The 25429-nt window shown below is 30.5% G+C and overlaps 1 protein-coding gene and 1 long non-coding RNA gene across 2 annotated transcripts; one reads left to right on the top strand and one right to left on the bottom strand.

Moving 5' to 3' along the window:
- The first annotated feature begins 6386 nt into the window (after nucleotides 1–6386).
- On the top strand, nucleotides 6387–9731 carry LOC148213279 (uncharacterized). The gene is made up of 2 exons (XR_015791787.1): nucleotides 6387–6530; nucleotides 9084–9731. It is a non-coding gene; the product is annotated as an uncharacterized LOC148213279 (long non-coding RNA).
- LOC111021766 (uncharacterized) lies at nucleotides 7802–9482 on the bottom strand. Its single transcript, XM_022298809.2, has 3 exons — nucleotides 9125–9482; nucleotides 8611–8840; nucleotides 7802–8255 (listed from the first exon to the last, which is right to left on the bottom strand). Exons 1-3 carry the CDS (start codon nucleotides 9480–9482, stop codon nucleotides 7977–7979), a joined length of 867 nt encoding a protein of 288 aa, XP_022154501.1. The 3' UTR covers nucleotides 7802–7976.
- Nucleotides 9732–25429: the final 15698 nt, after the last annotated feature.

Below are 25429 nucleotides of genomic sequence, written 5' to 3'. Positions count from 1 at the left end.
GGAAATTAAATTCGTAACTATTAATTCACATATACGTTGTGAATCACATTTTACATGTTGTTTATCAATTGTTTTAGTTGTTATGTTTCTTCATTTTATTGAAATTGAAGTTATATCTTTAAATAATGAGTTTTTTTCTTTTGATTTTGTTAAAGTTACAAAGTTAAACATTTGTAACTTTATTTGTGTTAAAAACTTGTGAGATGTTACTTGTTTTGGACAATTATATATAGTTGTTGTTTTGCTTCATTTTGAGATATCCAACCATACCTCAATTGAGTATTCTCCTCCTCTCACAAGAATTCTCTCTTCTTTTTAAGTTCTTATTCTTGTTTGTGTTAAGAGCAAGTATCTAAGAGTTCTGCCAGATCCGAGTAGTTCGAGGTTGCAGTTCTACCGGAGTTAGTCGTTGTATCCTACCGAGACGATCGCTGTAGTCTGCTAGCAACTTGTACAAGGCGAATAATTGTCTTTTGGTCAGCACTATTGAAGCGTGCCTCGACTATTTTATCAAGTTTTGGTGTTCATCGAGTTGTTCAAATTTATATCATTTGTAGTCAGTTATGCTATAATCTGTTTGTCAGTATTATACAGTTAATATATATAGCATATATTTACCCAACACAAGATTTGTGCAATCTCTCGTTTGAAATTGCATTAATCTCAACCTGGGATTCATGCGATCTCAGTTACGTTAGAAATTGTACAAATCTCAGCAGGAAGTGTTAAATTTTACATAGAGAGAAAGAGGTAGAGGCACCATACGAGATTGGTAGTCGTGGCTGGAGTAGGGATGGCAAAAAAGACCCAGTCAAGTCACGGAAATCCCCAGTTTGACCAGAGACGGATCAAACCTAAGATCCTATTTGAGTTGCCGGATGGTGAGGGGGATGAGGAGAGGTTTCCCCGCACCATACCTGTTTAATACTTTTTATCTTTTTATAGAAAATAATATAATATATTAATTATTATATATACTTTTCTAATTTTTTTAACAAAAAGTCCCAACCTAATTTCTTATCGTATTAGTAATAGTCAAATTTCTTTATAAATCTTTCTTAAAAAATAAAATAAATAAATAAAAATAAAAATATATATTGGGGAATCTCCACTCCGTACTCGCCCCCAAAATTTTTGGGACGAGAGCGAAGGTGGGGAAAAATCCCCAACGGGGCGGGGATGGAGATAGCCTCCAACCTTGACGAACTCCTTCACGTGTAGCTCATGAGGCAAATGTTGTTCCTTTTAATTTAACTAGTGCATAACACGTATGCACATGATATTTTTAGATCTATTTTAGTATCTATAGGAAATAAACTTTGATAAATTTAATTAAATGTCGTGATTAAACTATTCAAATAAAATTGTTATATCATTATTATGTTTTTAATTTAATTGCATTGAAACGGATTTGCATTCTCTTCGTTGAGATAATATGTATTGAAAAAGTGTAGATTAAGTTGTGGCCGACACGTGTCCTCCGACAATACTAATCGAGTTAGATTAAATGACCTTATAAAATGTTAATTATTTTTATTCCTTCAATGTTTTCTTTTAGAAAAATAAAAATTAAACAACAAGCACATTCATATTTCATTTTCTAAGAAGTGACTTTTTTTTAGTTGAAATCATACTTGTTTATAAAAAAATAAAAAAGTAATAAAACAAGGATGTTCATTTTTCTTTTTCTTTTTTCTTTTCAGTTTTAATGCGCAATAATATCCATAGCAGTCATAAATATTTTTATTTCGTTTCTTTCATATGAAAAAAAATTATCTCTTACAACTTTGCTTAGTTTTTTTTTCCTCAATCTTCTCTATGAAGTAACGAATTATGTTTTTAGTTGATCATTTTGACGATGGTGAAACCATTGTTGATGGCAATATTATATTTAGGCTGAATGTAAAAATATTGATGACATCAAAGGAAATCGAGAATGAAAGAGGAAAAAGTCCGAAAATTTTCATGATTGATTGGTTATAATATTTTGAGTAGGCAAAAGAAAAGTTAATGGACAACAATTTTATTCAGATTTTCAAAATTCTTTAATTGTTTTTCACATTCTTTTTATGGTTCATTTCAAATTAAATAAATGTATTAAAATGACAAAGAAAAAATCCCTTAAATAAAGGAGAGAAGAACCGTGAGATTTGAAATTTTTTTTTAATAAAATAATAATTTAGTAAGGGAATTTAATCCCCTAAATAAATGAGAGAAGAACCGCAGGATTGAAAGGATTTTTTTAGAAACGTAAGAATTTAATAAGGGTAATTTAGGCATTGTCTTTAATCTTTAAGGACAATATTGCCAAAAAAAAGTTTCTTCCAGAACAATATTTTTAATCTTAAGGACAATAAGGGTAATTTAGGCATTGTTTTTAATCTTAAGGACAATATTTTTAATCTCAAGGACAATAGATTTACCCTTTAAATTTTGTCTACAATTTTTAACTACAAAATATTTTATGGTCAACACAATTCTTTGGGACATTTTTTTAATAATGTTTATTTTAAAATTTTTTCCAAAAATATATATAGATTTACACCATGCTTGGAAATAGTTTCTCGTCTTTTCAAGGCACGACATGTTATATATTGTTTTAAATCTCTTTTAACTCATGCCTGGCATTCAAGATTTTATTATTTAAATTTAACTAAAACAAATCTTAAAATAAACGGGCCGTTGAGAAATCTATTTTTTAAACAAACTTTAAATTAAATTAAACTAAAAAAATTTAGCAAAATCTTAAAATAAATCAAATTTAAAAATTCATTTTAACTAATCAAGTATTCAAAATATAAATTAAATCTGTCATAAAATAAATTAAATCAAATGATATCTTCCTATAAATACTAATGAAGAAGTAGAGAACGATGATGAAAAAATATTATGTGGAGGCTTAGAACTCAAGTCTAGATGTCGTAAAGCAGAATATGAATTTTCACCAAGTGGCAAGTCCTTATTCCACAAATTGGATATTCCCTTCTGCGATGACAAAAATCATGCAGTTAAGGTAACAATTTCAGACATGGCCAACTCCCATAGTGTGATAGGAGAAAGGAAAACGGAAATCCATAAGTCAACACTTTATTGGATTTTAGAGAATGGAATAAACATACATTATACTAGAATTTAAAATACCATATGATTTAAAATTTTATTTTTAAACGATTGTTTTAAAAAATAGACTTCTTAAAAATATCTTGGAGTGCCACGCACGAGTTAAGTAGATTTTGAAAAAAAAAAGATAGTTTGTTGGAGAATATATTTTTGAAAAAAGTTTTAAAAGAAACATTATTTTAAAAAAAATTCCAATTCTTTGAGTGTTGAGATGTTTACATGATTGTCTATTGAATCAATTTTCATTAGTTCATAAACAGGTGGAAATTTTATACCAACTTTCTAAATCTTATTATTATTGATGAGTGTAAAATATATCCTCAATGATTTTTCTATGTACAATTACTAATTTGTCCAAAAAAGTTTCACTTCTTATTTACAAAAAATTTATAGTCTTTTTTTCAAAAACAAGTTGATTATTGATATAATATTTTAGTCCATGATTTAAATCTCTGTGCCCTGCCTTGTTTAACCAGTAGGATCTAATAATTTTAAACTTTTTAACCTAAAATTTAATTTTTCTTTATTGGTGCATTTATTTGAAAAAGAAAAATAAAATAAAATAATCTTGTTGTTCTCGCCACGATTAAGAAATTGACAATTCAGTATTACCAAAAAAAAAATCAAAAAATCTTTATCTTTTAATTTCTTCATTTTAGTCATCAAACATTTAATAACTTGCTTGAGAGTAAGATTGATCATCGAAAAAATTATTGTCTTATATATTACCTTTTAAATAAAAGCTAATCAATTATGAACTAATAAACAAAATAATATATATTTTTTATTCAAATATCTTTTAGTTATACTCTTTTGCAATTGGAATAATTTGTTCGAAAAAATGCTTAACATTTTTCTAATAATTTAAAAAGAAAAGTAAATAAATATGTTCTCTCCCATCAATTCTCTCCATTTTTTTTAGGAAGCCCCAAAAGTTCACTTTTTTTTTCCTCTTGAGATTCCAGAAAATGTACTCTAAATAGCACATAATAATAATATTAAAATGGCACATGGTGGGAGAGAGAACCTTGGCTTAATATTATTGTAATTTTAATCCTATCATAGTTTTAATATTAAGTTCATTTCTTTTATTTCAACATGAACGTAACCTGTCTCAAAAAAAAAAAAAAAGGAAAGAAAAAAGAAAAAAAAAACATGAACATAACCATTAAGGTAAAAGTATTATAATCAACGTCTAAATAGTTAACGTATTTTGTTCGAAGTTAGAGAGGTTTAGTTCTTTATCTCTACATTCATTGAGAAAAAAAAAATTACGATACTATTAACTTCGAACTAAAAAAAGTTAATTTATTTGGTAGATCTATTTATTACTTTTCTTTATTATTAGCTTTCATGTAAAGAGGAACTAATTAAAATAATAATTATTTGTAACATTGAATATTGTAAATTTGATTTTTGTGCAACCTTCGATTTATTTAGTTTCTTATATTATTTTTACTTTGATGTCAATATAAGTTTAGATCAACGGTAATTAGTGTCAATTTCTGATTGTTGTCAAAAACTCGCACGGACCATAGTCGGAAACTCTTGCCCAGCCACCATTATCGTTCCAATTGCCAGCAATTGCCAGCAATCGTCCACGTTCTCAGTTGGACGAGAATTTTCAAAATTTTCAAATCCCTATTTCATGGCCAATTTTTTCTTATTCTTTTTTTTTTTTTAAGAATATTACGATGGTTTCCGACGTTCATATTCGTGTCGATTTGTGATAAGTTTGTTGCTTGATAATGCTTTTATCATTTTTGTCGCTTCAAACACTACTTACGTGTCTTGAGCATTCCTTCTGCTTGAACATTGCTTCGGCCACTTTTATCACTTGAACACAGCTTCTCTTACACTTTTTTAGTTAACACATGCTCATGTCGTCCTCACAAACAATGTCAAATGTTGATGCATAAATTTGGCTTATTAAAATCATCAATTTGCACCAATCTTCTAAAATAAAAAGGACTCGACGAAGCCAACAAAATATAAAAGGTAGTGTTAACCACACACAACTCACTTCGATACTTTTAAGTCATAATTGAGATTTTATGTTTACCATAACAGTAGGTTTTATAGCATTCTTAAATTATGAGTATTTTTCTTTTATTTATAGAGAGAAAAATCTAGAATTAATGAGATATTTTCTTATAACTACATAAATCTTAAACAATCACCATATTTTCTCGTTTTGAAATTCTTAGATAAACGAAATTCAAATTAGAGAAAATAGAACTTTTTCTTATCTATGACAAGACTTATTTTTATTTTTGAAATTCAACTAATAATTTAAAGTTACTTAAACATGAAAATATACCAAAACACCAGCATAATTTTAAAATAAAAATCTCACTATTCTAGTGCTTTTTTCTTTTCAAACATCTCTCCAACAAATTTATTTCTCTCCTAAAAAAAATTCTCCATCTCAAACTTTTACTTTCCTTTCTCTCTTCTAATACATTTATCCATTTTTTCTTTTTACTTTCCAAAACTTTTTTCACCAAATGTTTCCATCTGAATTTATTTTTCACATATACATCTCTAAAATTTGTCAGTCTAAAACTTCTCTTCCTCCCTAATACCTTTTTTTTTCTCTCTAACAAATACATTTTTACTTTTCTCCGTCTAAAATTCTATTTATATTTTCTCTCACTATAACTTTTATTACTTTTTATATCTTATTTTTTTTCTCTCTAACATTTTTTTTTTCAACTTTTACTCTCCCGGTGAAACATCTCCTTTTATTTGTCTCTCTCTTCCTCTTACTAATATCCTTTTTAAGATAGCTCTTGCTCTCCAAATATTTTTCTCTCTCTAAAATTTCTCACAATTATATAAATTTTTATTTTCCAACCTCTACATATTTTTCTCTCACCGACACATTTATGCATTTCTCTTACTCTTTTAAAAAAAGAAAATTGAGAAAACAGTAATCAAATATGTCTGATTTCCATTTTTAAAAATTAAAAAACAAAAAATAGTTACCAACTACCATGGTATTAAATATTCGTCGACATGACGACATTTTTATATATTCATAACTTTGACATCGACATTTTCATAACATTACAAAGAGATCAATAAAATTTAAAATTTTCAACATGTCACTAATATAGAAAAAAGATTAACATTAACTTTTTTAAACTTATCTAAAAATGATGAAATATTTATTTATCAATTTATATATTTTTTACGAATTTTTACTTTATTTTTATAATCTTTCTAAAAATATTCATCCCATCAACATTTTCATATAAATTTAAAACTTTGCTCGCTACAACATTTTTATGATTTTCAGAAAAAGGAAAATCAAAATGGGTATCGCACGCGTGGAAATTGTTATCAAATGCCAAATGGGGCTCAAACTTTTCTGTTCTCTCTCTCTCAACTCTCAATTCTCGGCCAAGGTTAGTTAGTTTTGGTTCTTTCAAGTTTCTCTTTCGCATTTCGCTCTTCATATTTTGTAATTTCTTCAGTTTCTCCGATCTATGAGATACGCATGCTCTGTTCTTAATTTCTGTGGATCTGTTTTTTCGCAATTTGTTCTTTGGTAATTCGGACCGCCTCCGTCGTTTATTTGTTCAATGTTCATCGTTTCCGATCTTAATCCTCTCTCGGTTACGATCGGAAATTGGAGTCCAAACTTTCAAATCGAATTTCGATAGGTTTTAGTTCTTGAAACAATTCATTACATTCTACCAAATTCGAGTGGTCTGTAATGGAGCCTCTGAAACCTAATTGGATTCGTCCATCTGTTTCTTTGCGAATAGAGCCATGGAGGGTTTGGTTTCAGTAGTTTTCTAACTTTATTGCTCATTTGGATTTGAGAATTTTAAAAGATTAATGACGAGAGTTCATTGTTCTAGGCGGATTGATTCGGATCGTTTTTTTTTTTTATTATAGCTTATTAGAAACTGATGCTAAAACCAACCAAATTTCTTCAAATCGATCCGATGAACTATTTGATTGTTTTTTACTTTAGAAAATCGAACCAACTATTTTCTTCCCTTTTTCGTCCCCTGTCCAAAATGTTTGGTAATTTAATCTGTATGCAATTTTTCTCCTGCATATTTATTAAGTTTCCTCAATCTTTCATTTTGTTGCTATGATTTGAAAGACCTTCATTTTTTGTTTGGAAGACAGTGAGTGAGCTTTGAGATGATTCTTTCGGATCCTTCATTGTTTCAGCTTCTTTTTTCCAAGTTGAGTTATGCTCAGAGTGACAAATTCTAGGCTGATTCAAGTGATTCATTTCCTTGCCAGAGATATGTTAAAAAAAATTCAAATATCATGGTCGTACGTTATAGGATATCATAAAATGTTCGGTTGAATTTCTTGACTCTATATAATTGTAGAGTTTTGTCGTTGTCTCATAGAATTAGTCTTTAAGTCCATAGTATAGTTTATTATAAGCTGACACGAACACTCACCGTCAAAATCGTAAACTCTACGATACAGTGTTACTTGCAGCAAGATTGTAGTCCTCCTCACTGAACCCTCCTTCCTTTTCTTCCTGTTTGGGTGTTTTCAACATGAAATATGCTACCTGGTTTCTTTAATATGTTTGCTCGTTAGGAATTTGCTTCTATTTAGTGTCAACTCCAAGTTGCCAAGACTCTTGGCTTGAGCCAAAATTTAGTTTTAACATGAAGCCTAGAAATGTGAACATAATCCTATGTCAACTAGAAGGGAGAAAGATTCATAATATACCAAGACAACTTCATACGTTACAATTGAAATGTGAAGAGTCTATTATTTAAACAAGATAGTAATAAGTTTGAATAGGGGTGAGTTTCGAGCACGGTCCTCCATATAAAAAAATTAAAAAGCCCATCAACTTGGAGCATAAATAATCAAAGGGATGAGAAAATTGGGACACCGGGTAATGTGGCTCCTGCATCAACTATGAAAACGTTTCCTGAGACATATTCAGAAGAGTGGTGCACTAGATATCGAATGAGCGTTGTTAATGCTGGATCAGAGGTTCCAAATGTTTTTAGAGGGACAGTTCTCAATGCTATGTTGTTAAGCCAATCTTTCTGCATGAGACCCTGTGTAATCTCAGATTTGAACAGTCCAGGAGATATGGAATTCACTCTGATTTTGTGTGCTCCTAGTTCTAGGGCCATAACCTGTTGTCATAAAATTAATTTCTCAAAGTTACGTATAATTATCAAAAGGAGATTTCTATTGATGTCACAAATCGGTAGCACAATGCATAAAATTCAAAGCAATACCATAGCTGATTAACTGATGGTAAAAACTGACCAGAAAAGAGCATGCAAATATGTGTTTGGCTCACTAGCTGATATGAAACTATGAAGTTTAGTTTTGTTGATCTCATGTTATGAATTTCAAACACAAGCTACCTGCCCCAATACTTACCAAACTTCAAGTAACACAACTTTATTTATCAAAATGATGAGCCAAGCATCCCCTCAAGTTCTAAAGACCAAAAACTAGTCGATACAAGTAACATAACATTACCTTTGTCATAGTGTTTAAGCCCGCCTTTGAAGCAGAGTAGGCAAGGCCTCCCGGTAGTTGCCCTCTACTAAGACCAGCAATCGAAGAAATGTTGATGATGGATCCACCTCGATTGGAGTCACGCATATGTATGCACACATACTTCGATACCAACCACGGTCCTTTGAGGTTCGTGTCCACCACTCGATTCCATTCCTCCTCAGACAATTCCAGCGGAGACTTCACAGTTCCTAATGTGATAGGATATAAAAAGATTTGTTTATAGAAATACACAATTCACAAAATAGGCTTAAAATTCTTCAAACCAAGTAAAATAACCATCCATCACAACCAGAAAATCTCTGCCCCTTCTTGAAGATCAAGATATTGGGGAAACTCATCAATCCGTCAAAAACTAGCCAAACAGTTTCTACTGAGAAGGTTTTCTAAAATCGATTTGATGAAAATTCGAATATCCGCCCTGAATTTTCCAGAGAACCAAACAGAAAATGAAGTTGGAAAACAGAGAAATTACCTCTCAAACCTGCATTGTTAACCAAAGCGTCGATGAAGCCGAAGGAGTCCCAAGCTTCTCTCACGGACTTCTCGATACTCTTTCCATCGGCGGCAACATCAAGCTCCATCGCCACAGCTCGAGGAATCTCCGCCGCCGCAACGGAAGAGGAACCGGAGAAACCGAGGCGATTAATTTCGTCGCAGAGAGATTGGAGTCGATCGATACGGCGAGCGGCGGCGATGATCCTGCAGCCGGCTCTGGCAAGATCGAGGCAGCAGTCACGGCCGAGCCCCGAGGAGGCGCCGGTGACCATCACCACTTTGCCGTCCAAGTGGTTCCACGGCTCCAGCTGAGTAGAAATCTGCCGAATCGCCATAAATTTTTCCCGTCGCCGGCCGAAGAAGAAGCGGAGGAAGTTGTAGAGGAAGAAGAAAACAGAGAGGATTCAAGAAGATTACAAATACTCTGACCAAAATGTTGCAATGAAAATGGCAATAAGTTTCGCGAAAGAGACGCAGAAAACAGAAAGGCTTCCACTACTTTTCCGTTTTTTTCATTTTTCCTTTTATTAGTTCAAAAAACAAATATTATAAGTTCACATGAGGGTATTAATTTCTGTCGTATATTTACACGTGTAAATCGATTCAACATTGACATGGGTGATTCACCCTCGATATGTTCCGATCTATTCTAATTCATTTTAGTCTTTTAATTTTAAAAAATTTGTTTCTTATTAAATACATTTCTGTATTTATAAAAAGTTAAAACAAATTCTGCATTTCAAAAAATATGTAGACAGTATTGTATTAAAATTCTGATAGAAAAAATAAGATTAAAATTAAAATTAAACGATAAAAATGGTCACTTTATAAAAGTACAAAAGATAAAAATAAATCAAAATTAAAAATATTTTAATCTTAAATAAATGTACAGATATCTCATATTAGGATTTGTTTAATATTGGAGGTTTGGCTGGTAGTTAGGTAGAAGGAATGAAGACGGAGTTTCCAGGTGAAGTTCAAGGAAGCCAATCCCAAGTCCCTTTCCCATTTAGGTAGTTTACTTTGACTTTGCTAAAAGAGTCCCTTTACATTTAGCATCTTCCAATAATAACAAATTAAGATTTAAATATTAATTACACTTTGGTTCATTTTCGTCATTTTACTTCCTAACGTCTATTTTGATCTATATAATTTTAATTTTTGTCCATGTATTTTTACAATGTCTGTTTTAATCCTTGTACTTTTAAAAAGATATCATTTTTGTTTCTACATTTTCAATTTATTTTCATTTCTTTCCATTATAAATTTAGTATGACTTCACTCATTAAATTTTCTTAGAATGTAGCTACAAATTTGTATTAAACGATTTCCGTCATGTATAAAATTTGTAGTCACTTTTTAAAAGGAGAGTGATTGGAATGGACTTTTTGAAAGTACAATGACCAAAGTAAACAAAAATTTACCAATTTGGAACCTATTGTTTATGCTTAGTTTCAATTTAGTCCTCGTGATTTTTTTCCCTTTGAGTACAACATGTCGGGGAGGGATTGAACTCACAATCTTCTTAGTTGGAGGTATATGCTAATTACCGTTGAGCTATGCTTGTTTTGATGGTCCTCGTGATTTTAAAAGCTTCAATTCGCTACTTTTGATTTGGTCAAACCTCATCAATTGTCTTTGTTATTGCATATTGTTATCATATTCAATACTGGACACATTTTCTATTAATGTGGTAATGAGATGGTGTTTTCTATTTTTTTCACCGTATTGTATTAGGAAATATTATTTAATATGACTGTCACATTACAGTTGTGCCCCCCTTTGAAAACCCTTGGATGCATGATTAAACCATGACTTTTATTTTCTCTCTCTTGCACCCAATCGTGTAAAATTATCTGTCACATTGTTCTAGCCTCCTTAAATAATTTCTCATGTATTAAATTGAGAAAAACAAGGAATAAAAGGGCGAGTAAGGAGTGAATTTTTAAGTGGGTAAAAAACAGTTTGTGAACAATTTGTGATGTTTAACAAAACCATAACAACCAGAGCTAAACTCAAGCTATATACAAAGCAAATTACCATTGAAATATATGCCAATGGTGTGGGTGCGAATGCCAATTACGATTGAGCTATGCTCGTTTTAACTGTTTATAGTTATAATTTTTTTTAAAACTGTTTATAATTATAATTAATCATTAAAGTGTACCTAATCCTAATTTGTCTCACGGTGATATTGTCTAAAAAGAATCTACCTTTTTGTCTATTTGAGACTTCTTTTCTAGGGAGATTTTAAGGGGACATGTGAGAGTGACACTTTATTTTGAAAATCACATGGCATCGTCGTGTGACCATGAAGTTAATAGTATTGTAGCAAAAATTGTGAACCATGAATCGTGTTTTAATCAAGAAATGAGTAAAAAGAGTATTGTCATCTCGATTAGATTTTCTATACTAAAACTCAAATTTTACTAATTGAAATCATGAGTGAATTAATTAACCTAACAAAGGATTGAATGTATTGGGTGAGAGAACTCGATAGCATTTAAAAATAGTGATTCCATGTTAATAAAATAATATATTATTTAATAATGTGTCAAATTGTAAATGGAAGAGTATGTATTAAGATATTATATATATATATATATATATATATATATATATATATATATATATATTTTGTATTAGTCACGTAAATTAAAATTGAAATTTTTTATTTTTATTTTTTTGAAGAATTTCATTCAAGGAAATTAGAATGTCACTATGGCTACTAAATGAAGTTTAATTCCGTGTTGAACAGGTAGCCTTAATGACATTCTAATTTCCTTGAATGAAGTCTAATTCAAAAAAGTAAAGAAAATTTAAAATGTCTATTTTAATTATTGAAATTTAGAAAAGTAATTATTTTGCTCATTCCTCCCTAAAACTGTATTCTATTTCTATTTATTAAAAGTAAAATGAGAATTAATTTTCCAAATTATAATTGGTTGGATTGCAGACTCGATGGAATGTAATTACGTCTCATTCAATAATAATAAACCATATAATAACGTCTCATTCAATAAATATAGGACCACAATAGCACCCTAGATTGATAATTAAAATTGACATAAGATTCAAGGAGGCACCTAATATATGGAGCTGGACTCGATAAAGAAGTTAATTTGAACCTAGTTCAACTGGTTAAAACACAAATCTGCAATGTCACGCGATCGAATCTCCACTTCCACGTGTTGTATTAAAAAAAGGTTCATAGTTTCTCATCTTGTACTTCCTACACTATAACCTTTCCGACCACACAATTCGGTCCATATCTAGTGGGGACGTTACAGTTGAGTATCAACAACTTGTTCATGTTCGTCTATTCAAGACGGGGCAAGCAGGCCACATACATGAAAAGAAGAAGAGACAGAGGTTCCTTGATGTTAAGGTGTTTCTAAACGCAATTCAACGATTTTGTTTGTGCTTATGTTTGGCGATTTCTGATGTGAATTCAGCGGGTCATCCCTCCTTCCTATGGGTTCCCACTGGGAAATCTTCTCTTATGTCTTTCACGACCCGCTTCCTATGGGTTCCCACTCAGAAATCTTCTCTTATGTCTTTCACCTCCCACCCAACTCGAAAATCAAATCCAGCCTCCTAAATAATCCATTCATTTCTCTCTTTCCCTTCAATGAAAAAAAAAGACTAAAATCTTTAGTCTCTCGAAAGATTTGATTTTTGAAATCAATATTGATGCTCGAATCCATTAAATTCAATCCTCCAAGTTCCAAAGATAGCTAGCTCAGAGCTCAACCCCATTAAATTCATGGGGAACCCGATCCCCATGAATTCCCCGTAGGGAATCCCCACTCCGGTCTCTGTCTATTTTAGTACATGTAATTTCAACTCTTACTCATGTATTTTCATAATATCCATTTTGATCCTTTCATAATATCCATTTTGATCTTTATACTATTAAAAAGTGGTCATCTTTTTAATTTATTTAATTTCTTTGTATTCTAATTTTAGCATGACTTGATTAGGGATGTTCATTTTTCCCATGGGACTCCGTCCCTGCGGGAACCCGCCTAAATAGGGCAAAGAATCTCTGTTTAAATTCCCCACGGGTGGGGATGGGAGAAAAATTTTCCCCACCACCTAAATGGGGACCGGGACGGGAAATACATTCCCCATCCTCATTCCCCGTTCCCCGCCCCACGTCATTTTTTTAAATATTTATATATATACATATACACACTAAAATAGTTATATTATTCTCTTTAAATATATATGTACAAGTACTGTTCTAAACCCACCTACCTAATATATGTATTAGAGAATTAGATCTTATAAATTAAGCAACTAAATAAATTTTCTTTAAGAAAAAATATTTATTGACAAATAATTAATTTAAAACATAAAAAAAGAAATAGAGAAAAATTCCCCGAATTTCCCGCAGGGAATCCCCACCCCGATTTCTGCAAAATTTTGTGGAGAATTTCGTGGGGATGGAGAATTAAATGGGATGCGGTGATGGGGACGAGGGACGGGGATTCCCTAGACTTGGACTCACTAAATTTCTTAAAATGTAGTTATAAATTTGTATTAAACGATTTACATCGTGTATAAAATTTGAAAGGTAGGGAGTCTAAAACAAATATTTTTAAAAGTACAATGACCAGAGCTTACCCATTTGGAAGTTATTGTTTAGGTTTGAATTTTTATGATTTTAAAATTTTCCATTTGCTCCGTATGCTTTAGTCAAACCTCATAAATTATCTTTGTCATTACATAGTATTATCATATTTAATGCTTGACACATTTTCTATTAATGTGGCAATTAGTTGGGTATTTTCTATTTAATTCACCAGGTTAGGTTAGCTAATTGTGTTAGGAAATATTATTTAATATGACTGTCACATTGTAGTCGTGCCCCTTTAAAACTCTTGGTTAAACCACCAAGTTTAATTTCTCTCTATTGCATCTAAAGTATAAAACTTACCGTCACATTGTTCTAGTCTCCTTTAATAATTTTTCATGTATTAGATTGAGAAAAATAGGGGGAAAGAGTGAGCAAGGAGTGAACTAGGTAAAAAAAAAGGCTGTGAATAATTTGTGATGTTCAACTAAACGAATAAGAACTAAATTGAAGTTAAACTCAAAACCATATATGAACCAAATTGATAATTTAATGTTAAGAAAATAAGGTTAAAAAACTTGTATTCTAAAATAAGTTAGAAGACTAAAAAATTTGTTACGATGAGCATAGCTCTGATTAGGTAATACTTTTATCTCCTCAAAGATCCAACGTCTTAAGTCTCCTCGATTCTTTCGTTGAATATATATATAAATTTCAATACAAAATTTTGAGAATCTAAATACTAGATGCACAAGAAGGGAAAAAAATAAAAATAAATAAAGTCCGGCCATTTTTTATGTTAAAAAAAATTATAGAAAAGGACTGAATAACTTATTAAATAAATTAGGCTAATTTTTTTTAGTACAATTTACAACCTCTTAGTTTGAGATATATGTCAATTAATTTCGAAGTTACGTGGGATTCGGCAGCATTTAGGTTAAATTAGTAAATTTGACGTGGTTGTATTTAATTAATTTATTAGAAAGTATGGTTTAAATCATTCAGTAAAGTATGTTTATAGTTATAATTAATCATTAAAGCGTACCTAATTTTCCCATAGTGAGATAATCTAAAAAAAAAAAAAGTGCCTTTTGAGACTTTTTTTTCCCTTTATTTTTTGGGATAGAGATAGTAAGAGGGACATATGAGAGTGACACTTTATTTTGGTAAAATCATGTGGTTGTCGTTGTCTTGTGACCATTAGTACGGTGTTATTAGCAAAAATTGTCAACCACAAGTGATTAAATCAAGTTTTAATCAAAACATGAGTAAATTGAGTGTTGTCGTTATCTCGATTGGGTTTTTTAATACCAAAACTCAAAATTGAAAGAGCAAAATGAGGTAAACCTCGTTTATGACTCATTTGGTAATGTTCCAATTTCTTGTTTCTTGTTTTTTTTTAAGAGAAATAGGGATATTTAGTAACTATTTATGTTTCTCGAATCTCATTTTTCATAGACATTTCTTGGTAAAAATTTGGAAACAACAAAATTAATGGCTCGTTTGATAACCATTTATGTTTTTTGTTTTGGTTTTTATGTTTTTAGCTTTTTGCTTTTGGTTTTCTGTTTTTAAAAAATAAAAATCATTTGATAACCATTTTTTGTTTTTTGTTTTTAACAACAGAAAACCAACTCAGGTTTGGTAACCATTTTTAGTTTTCTGTTTTTAAAAAGTTAGAAAATTGAAAATACATATTAGAGAGAGAAAATTACATGTAGAGTAGAAACGACAATGGTGTGGGTGCAAATGAGGATACCCTCCCCCATTCTCGTGCTTGGAAAATTTTTAATCTCTGTCTCCACCTCGTTCTTCGGTGCAAGAGATGTTTTCGAGAAAAATTATCGGTTTTATAATTGTTTTTAATTATTTTTAGAATTAAAAAATAAAAAAGTATAATAAATATATATTAATTATTTAAAAATATAACCAAGATGGGGTCGGGACATGCATTTCCTATTTTTTGGGCCTGACTTTGCGGAAATTTTTGTCATCCATAGAGATATGAAAATACAAGTTTAGAAACATAAAAATAAACTTTTGGAAGATACATTTTAGAGAGATAAATAAAAAGATTTAAAAAAAATTAGTAAAAGAAAAGTTAAAGACAAAAAGAGAAAATTTTAGAGAAAAAAAAAGTAAAGTCGTGAGGAAAAGATGTGTTAAAAATAAATTAGAAAGGAAGAGAAAAATTACAGTGGAAAAAAAATTAGAGATAGACACAGATTCAAAATATAATTTTTAGAAAAAATAAATAAATACATATATAAATTTCAAAGGAAAGTAGATTAAAAAGAGAAAGAAAAATTGTAAAAGACAAAATTTTAGAAAAAAAAAAACTTCGGAAAAATATTAAATTTTCAGGGGGAGAATTAAACAAATATGTTAAAAAAAGTTGTTAGAGAAAATAAATTTTGTAGATAGAAATTTAGAAAAAAAAATTTAGAGTGAGAAATAAATTTTTTAAACATAAATATGAAAAAAGGAAAAAAAGTTGAGTATCAGAAGAAAAGGTAAGATTTTGAAAAATAGAAGTCCGAAAACTTTTTTTTTTAAATTTACATACAATTTCAAAATGGTTTTTGAAAAGAAAAAAAACAAAGTTTTTGGAAACTAATTTTTTTATTTCAAAATGGTTTTTTAAAACAAAAAACAAAAAATTGAATTAATATCAAACTGTTTTTAAAAAATTAAAAACCAAAAACTAAAAATAAAAAACGAAATGGTTATTATTATTTCTAAATTCTTTATTTCTAATTCTTATTTCTATTTTTTTCCAAGATACATAAATAAAATATTATTATTGTATATATCTATATATTTATTTTGTTATGGACTATTTGACTTATGAGATGCATAATACATCTTAAAAGATAATTTTTTTAATATTTAATTTTAAAAATTATTTCATATAAAAATTTTATTTTTTTAGTTTAAAATTTCAGAGAATAAAAAATAAAAAAATGGTTATGTTTCAATAAAAACAAAAATAAAAAAATAAAAAACAATTATCAAGTACTATTTCTATTTATTAAAAATAAAATTAGTATTGATTTTCATGTGACTCAGATGGAATGTATGTTAATAATAAACCATATCATAACTTCTCATTCAATAAATACAATACAGAACCACACAATTGCACCCTTCATTGATAATCAAAATTGACATATAGTAGATACAAAGAGGCGCCTAACATATAATACTAGACTCAATAAATAAACTAACTTGAGCATAGTTCAACCGGTTAAGACACGAATCTACAATTGAAACGTCGTGAATTCAAATTTCTACCCACTCACGTTGTACTAAATAAAAATACTCAATAAAGAATCCTAGTGAAAATTAAGAATCTTTTGGATATGTGAACCCGTAATTCACAAATACTAAAACAAGATTACCGTGTTGATCAAATACCAAGAGGTAAAGAGAAATAGTTCATCACTTAAGGCTTTACACTCTATAAGAGACGTTGATCGGTTTCAATTTTGCTTCTCAATTTTGTCCTAAAATTCTTCTTCCTCCCTTGCTAAGAGAGTTCGTTTCTACTGTTTACCCAATTTTACCATAATTGTCTTAATCCTCCTGTCAAAGAACAATAATTTCTTCCACATTTCTTCTATTTTCAAACCTAATCCAAGCAAACTTCGTTAATTGTCACGTTGTTTAAATTTTGGCATGTCAACTTTTCGTTCAAAATATTAACATACATTTGTTTAAATAGCATTTATGAAAAAGTGAAAGGATAGTATTGAACTTTTAAATATAGATAAATGTATTTTTTAAACAAAGTGCAAAGTTCAAAAATACATATATTATCGTTTGGCCTATGTTATTTTGACGGGTGATTGCCAATTCTACAGGTATATATATATATATATATTAATAATAGTTTAGGTATATTTAACTCAACCTGCTAAGTTCAACAGTATAATTTGATTTATTTTCCCATTAGATTATTACTCTTATTACAACTATTAGGTTCAATTTTCATTTACCATTTTCCCTCTTTTTTTTTTCACCCTCCCATTGGAGAGCTAGGTTTAAGAGTTTAAATAAATGGAGGGAAATACAGAAAATTAGTTTGAAGTAGCTTCACTTATATTTAGATAATGATATTACAAAATGTATTAGTATGTGATACCGATTCAAACCGATCAACATAAGTCAATTAGTTAAAACATCTATCTTCGATCAAAACGCAGTGAGTTCAAATCACACCCTATTTGTATTAAAAAAAATTAAGATAGAAGGTTCAATCTTTCCTCCTATACTTTGTTGCTTGGTCCATTTTAGTCCCGTTACTTTGGAATGTCCAAAATTTTTTACAAATGTTTGTATGTCTCCTCATCCGTTTCACCAAAAAAAAAAAAAAAAAACAAAACAAAAATCTTTAGTCTCTCAAAATTCTTTCCTTTTACCTCTATACATTTCCACCACAAAATGAGAATTCAAAATTGCTACCATCTGATTACTATTGGAATCATCAGTTTGAAATTTTGGATATGTTTTGGAGGGATTTGGATTATGCCAGATGGAGAAATATTTGATTCTTCAATTCAAAATTGATGCTCAAAACTATTAAATTCATGCCTTGAAGATCCAAAGTAGCTCACTCGAGTTCGACAGAAATAAAAAAATCCGAAACTCCATAGTTTCAAGTGTTGAAGCAAAGAAAAAAAGAAAAATTCTTGTACTATGGAATTACTATACTCCTTTCACAATATAATTTTATATTTGTAAATAATATTTTAAATTTGGTAGATGATAAGTGTTGAATTTTAGGAAACAGTGTTTACAAATTGTGCATGTTTAGTGTCTTCTGAAATTAAATACATATGTTTCATGCATTGAATCCGGTATAAATGGGACTATTTCTTAGGAAAGACTTGTACACTTGGTTTTGGATAAATAAATAGAATTATGAGGAAATATATATGTTTTATAGGGAAAAAGGAAGAAAAAAGCAGCAATGCACGTGCTGCAGATGACACAGAGGCTATCTTAAAGATAGCAGCGATGCGTCTGGCACATCGCCAACACTCCAGAAACTTCAGCAATGCGTCTGGCGCATTCTCCACCTACAAATAAGGACTTTTGTTGACCGGGGAGTTGGAAGAAATCTCAACCCATCCCTTGATCCGTGCAACCAAATGCTGTTAAAGCCCCATTGTAGCTCCTCCACTCAAATACCCAAGATTTTCTCCACCAACTTGCAATGTTTAGCTTATAAATACCAAGTTCCATCAAGCTTCAAAGGGCATCTCACTCGACATTTAAAATTCCAGCTTGTTTCCTCTCTAGAATTTACATTTCTAGAATTTGTTTTGTCTTTAATTTTGCTCAACATTCCTTGAATTATTTTTATTGCAATTCCTTTTGTTGTTATCATTTTCTTTAGATTTTGGTTCTCGATTTTAATTTAGCTATTGTAATTATTTCTTAAATTTAATATGATATTTTATTTCAATCCACTTCTTATTATTTCTATTTTTCATGTTTTTATGAGTAGCTAATTTGTTTTTCCAACCCTCTTACGAATGACTTAGTTCCCATCATTTTAATTACATCTATCAGATAGCACGGCGTTTACGCTCAAATTGCTTATCTTGATTGAGTTAATTAATCTAGTTGATTTTACTTGCTGGCCACTTGTTTAAATTACAACAGTTGAGTTTAATTCTGAAAAGGTTAGAGTCAACGGAGTTCATCAAGATAAAATGGGAAGTTACTTAGACATAAGAACTTAAACAAGATCCTAGACATAAGCTCTCTTACCCATTAAACGTAAGTTGAAGTTTTAATTACTTAGGATTCTTCTAGTATTTTACAGACATGTTTTAAATACTGGCCTAATCTTCTAAACAAAGCAAAAGCGCTATGGAATAGGAGTTGAACCAGTTTGCAATTAGAGAGTAAATTTAGTGTGAGATTCTAATAGGTGTAATTCAATTCTCTTCGAACTAGTCAGTAGTATGAGGGTTGGTTTCAAAATTCTATTATTTTCGTGTGTTTCTCGTGTTCAACCAATCTCACCAATTTTTATCACAAACTCGATTGCTCATTCCAACAATTTGCAAAATCAATTTTAAAAGAAAACTAGTCCCTGTGGAGACGAACTTGGAATATTTCCAGATTATTACTTGTCACAGTGTGCACTTGCACTCGTCCCTCTTGCTATTAAGTAGAGGCGCAACAGTAGACTCCATATAATTTCTTAATAACGATTGCTAACGTAGCAAGCAGTAAATGGAAGCAATATTCATACTCCAATAGTACCAGAAATTTTTCCTAGAGAAAAACTCTATCTTCTTTGTTGACCTTTGAGCCTATTTAAAAAAATCACATAAAACAAATTAATTTTGAGAATTTTATTTTGAAACAGAACTTTAGTTTTTTTCTTTTTAATTTAAAATTTGAGAGAAAAAGAAGTAAGAAAGAACCACTAAACCTACTCCTATATTTTTTGTAGAAGCCAATTTTTCTGCCTGAGATTCTTTGTAATCTCTTATTAAAAAATTCGAGGTGATATGGCGTTCACTCTGATCTTGTGGGCTCCTAATTCCATAGCCATAATATGTTACCCATATATATATATAACTTCTTCAGTGAATGCAATAAACCACAACATGAATCATACACAAGTAACACAATGCATGCGTAAATTCAAAGTAAACTATAGATGATCACTAACTAATACACGTCGAGATTCCAAATGCATTTTTTTTCAGTTGAATCCGAGCCCGAATCGTGGTAGGATTTTAGCCGGGATTTTTAAAATTAAATCCCCATTCCAATAGCTTGAGAAATAGCCGAGAATGAAAAAGTTGAAGGAAGAGATGATTTTCTTAACTTGACGGTATTTTAGTCTTTACACACGTTCTAAAAGCAGGATCACTAGCTTACGCTCTGACCCGAGTAGCATGGGGCACGTGGAATCCTGGGAACAAAGTCCCGAATTTCAAAGTTCAGCCCATCGCCAGAAGCTATCTTCCGGGTCAGGAAGGAGTCGTCGACCCGGCCTCTCTTTCGTTCAAATGATGTCTTCGCTTACAGATAGATGTCATATGACCCGGAGAATCACATTTATTTTGAAAATGGGTCAGAAATTACAAACCCAAAAACTTTAGGGGTAAGAAATAACAATCATTTGGTTTGGTTATTTCAAGTTTCTCTTTCGCATTTTGCTTTTCAGATTTTGCTTCTTCAAGTTTCAGAGGTATGAGATACTGCTCAATCTCTGTTTGATTTGTTTTTTCGCAATTTGTTCTTTGATTCCGTCGTTAATTTGTAGAATAATTTTCATCATTTCCGATCTTAATCCTCTCTCGGTTATGATCCGAAATTGGACTCTGATCTCTGAGTTTTCTTTACTCCAAATTTCAAATTGATTCCAATCGACTAATTGAATTCGTTAGCCTTTAATTCTTGAAACAATTCATTGCATTTTACCAAATTCGAGTGTTCTGTAATGGAGCTCTGAGACCTAATTGGTTCACACGGCGAATCAAATATGTTCCTACTCGATAACTTAACCAATCACTATTTTAGTTTCTTCGACTCTTCTTTCTTTGTTCTTCATTTTAATTATAATTTTGTTATTATTCCAAGTGTTTTCCTCTTTTGAATTTTTTGGTTGGTGTTTGAATTTGGCACTGTAAGGTATTGCAAAAAATAAATAAATAAAATAATGTAAAATGGTGTTTTGTCTTCCATATTTTTGTTTTACTTTGACTATTTTGATTTATTCGGAAGGTATTGTTGCTATTCAATGGATTATAATTTGTATGGGAGAGTATTGCAACCTTTGATAATGGCGTGTGAATGTATTTGGAAAAAGTTGGACTTTTACGTTGGGCACGTACGTATTTCCAAGAAGACGGTACAATATGACGATTATATAATATAGCAGAGTTCGAAGCTCGAGAAGTACTTGTTACTTCATTAATTGAACATGTGAGAGCTTTGTTACAAAGGTTATTTTGGGAGGGTCTTGATAAAGCCTTACAAATTACATCCACATTGACGAAATGGATAGAAGAAATTGTTCAAAAAACCAAGATGAATTTGTAACAATGAAGTTTAATTTGATTCATTGTTGTCAATTTCAAGTGGTATACAAGGTGGAGATGGTAGACCTTAATACTCGAGAATACACTTGTAAGGTCTTTTCAATTAGACCAACTACCATGTCTCACATTCAATTGCTGCAGACATGCAGCAAGGAAGCAAAATATAAAAGTATATAATTGATGTGATCGTTACTGTACTAATGAATGTTTGTTGGCTGCATATGCAAAGACTATTTTCCCAATTGGTAATGTCTTTGGAGTGGAAAACACCATCAAACTATGTTGAGCTAGAAGTCTTACCTCCAAAATTTGGGGAAAAAAATCACATCTGATGAAGGCAGAGCTTCATTCGAAGGACACGTCATGTCCAACTCGGCAGGAGACTACGAGCAAGGTTGAATTTGGAAGTGAGTTCGGAGAACTTGTTCGATAAATGACCGAACTTGATTATTTGTGTTACAAGTATTTCCGAACTTGACTCTAACGTTCAAATGCATAACTGTACACCCGCAATTCGCCCTTAATGCGTACTTCACGCCTAAAATCTCAGGGATAACCATGAATTTAAATTCTAACACCAATAGTTACCTATGAGTCCTCTATAAATATCCTGAAATTAAAAGGGAAAGACATGCAAAGTTTTGATATTGAAATTTTGGAGTAAATTGAATATGTACTGACAAAATCTTCAAGAGTGCTAAGTCCTATCTTGTAGGGTTCTTATCTTCGAGTGTTCTTGAAGATCTTATTGCTTTAATCGAAATTTTTTCTGTTAAAACAACATCCATAGATGAAATCTCAAAAATGCATAGATGTGGTAGATGTGACAAAAATGTCATAATAGATTGATGTGTCGTAATCCCATTGCATACAAGGACAAGTAAAATGTACGGAAATAAACTAAATACTTCTTCGACTGTATGCAATTTTTGTTTGTAATTCAATTAAAAACTTATGATTTGTAAGTCAATTTCGGAGAACTTATAATTTATTCCTAATGCAATTCTAGGTTCACTTACTATCACAAATTATGTTGTTATGTTGCCAAAATTAGTGAAAGAAAATAAAACATATCCAAAATAACCTACGAAAACGCATTTTAGACCCGTAATGCAAGCCGAAAGGCCAAGTCGCGGTCATTTTAGATTCTGTTTTTTATTTTTCTTGTAATATATTGCAATCTATTGCAACATATTGGAAAGCAAAAATCCAAACAATAACCTATAAAATGAACGAAAAACAATAATAGAAAAGTAGTTATCGTCGTTTTAAATTTTTTTTTCTTGCAACATATTGCAACATATGTATTGAAAAGCCAAAATCCAAATGAGGGAAAGAAAAGTAGAAAAGTAGTTGTGGTCATTTGACAATATTTTTTTTTTTTTGTGCTGTATATTTCAATGTGATGTCGCTGCGGGTTTGCGACGTGGAGCTGCCGACTTTCTTTCCAAGAGGAGAAAAATGAAGTCCCCATCCGTCTTTATTTATAGGGTGTGACTGGCCACCCATGCATAAGTTCCAGCACAAAAAAAGATATGGGTTCCAGGGTATTTTGTGTATGGTGAAGGTATTAGCATTCCACAACATCGATAATTTATTTTTCATATTATTTTCAAGAAAATGACCTTCAAACAAAAGAATTTTATTTTTATTTTTAAATGTCCCATGTTTTATAATAATTATGAGTGGTCTAAAGCAATTAAGAAAATTTTGTTTATTTGAATTTAATTCGGTCTCCCAAAATAAATTCATGAATGACAAAGATTTGATTTGTTATTTTTTTGAAATATCATAAGTGTTTTTAAAAGTCTTGGGCTTATTGAGAGGAAATGCATTTATAAAAAGATATTTTGTTTTTTTTTAAACATATTGATTAAAATTACATACTTTTCAATCAAATCTTGGCCTCCTCAAATATTGATGTTTATCCGAGAACATCCGGGAGGTTCCATGGTTGGGGCTTTTGATTACCAAATTTTTAGTTGAAAATATTTAATAAAATTAAGAAAAATAACATTTATTGTACAATATTATATACATTTTCCAAATAATCAAAATAAACATGTTAAAAAAATAATCAATAAAATCACATGTTACGAATAGTTTAAGATATGAATGTTACGAATAGTTTAAGATATGAAATTAGCAATGGAGATAAAATAAGAACAAAGCGAAATAAAATAAGGGAAGTAACATATCCCGAAAATAATGTTGAAAGAATTAAACTTGTGTTTGGCAAAACAATATATGAGGAAGTATATCAATCTACTTTATTCAATAACAACATGGAAAACTTACCGTCTTGAGAACAAAACTCCGATCCGATTTTTGCCTTCTTATTCAAATGTGTCACAAGTCAAATGATGAAGAAGAAAGTTGAGGTGAAATAGTTTATAGAGCAAACTTTTGAAGAAAATGAATAAGGAGACAAAAAATGAAGAAAATAAAACAAAAGTAACCAAATGGAATCGAAGAAGATAAAAGAAGTTAGGTGAGTAGAAGAGAAAAAAGAAAAAAATAGAGAGCGAGTGACATACCGATAGATTGTGAAGAATGAGTAGGAAGTGGTGAGACAGAACTCGTAATGAATAAAGGGAAAAAAAAAACGAAAGAAGCAAACCAAGTAAAAAATAAGAGTAGTAGACCTCCCTTTGTGATATGTTTCTTGGTCTTTTTAAACCTAAACCAATATCACCTATTCATAGTGTTTGAAAATCCTAATTTACAAATGGAAAAGATATTTTGGGAAATTGGGGTTTCTAACCTCATTATATTACTCATCTGGATTTTTGATCCCTTTTTAAAAAAACTTAATTTGTAACCCCTACTGTTCTAATTTGTGACCCCTTTCCACTTTTTGTCTTTGTAAAATTACCAAAATATTCTTGTTTATTTTAAGTAAAATTATCCACCAATCTCTTCTCTCAACTCTTACCATTTTTTTTTTAAATTTTGAATCTAATATAGATTAATTTATTACTTAACAAACAAATCCACACAAAAAAATCTGTAGATTAAATTATCCAATAATTAAATTAGGGTGAAAAAAAAGGTTTGCATGATCCAAGAATAAGTGCATAAGATTTGTCCGAAATTAATTACAAAAAAAAAATTAAGGTTTCATAAATGTGGTGCCAAAATTGCATTAAATGCCCGAGATTTAATTGACAATAAGGGCTAAAAGAAACTGGAATTAAGAGGGGGAGAATGCAAAAAAAAAAAAACTGGAATTGGGATCCCGGACCAGGATTGGAGGATCCCGGTCCGGGTTAGAAAGGATCCCGGTCCGGGATCCCAATTCCAGTTTTTTTTTTTTTTTTTTGCATTCTCCCTCCTCTTGACCCTATTGTTATCAATTAAATGCTCAAGCATTTAATGCAATATTGTCCCGAGATTTTTGTAATCTTGACTTTTTTGTAATTAAATTCGCACAAATTATGTAATTATGTACGTTTTTATTTTTTCCATATTAAACTTTTAATTTACTGTTTGAGTTAGATTTTTTTTAAAAGTTAGATTTTTTAGGGTTGTAATTAATTATTGTGACATATTTGTGGAGTGAATAAAGATTTGTAAAGAGATTTGTTGGGGGGAGATGTTATTTTGAAACATGAGGAGGGTACTACAGTAA

Source organism: Momordica charantia (assembly GCF_013281855.1).
Source record: "Momordica charantia cultivar OHB3-1 chromosome 1 unlocalized genomic scaffold, Mcharantia_2.0 BLBB01000001.1, whole genome shotgun sequence".
NCBI lineage: Eukaryota > Viridiplantae > Streptophyta > Magnoliopsida > Cucurbitales > Cucurbitaceae > Momordica > Momordica charantia.
The sequence above is the reverse complement of the archived record's forward strand: the minus strand, read 5'-3'. Positions and strand labels throughout refer to the sequence as shown.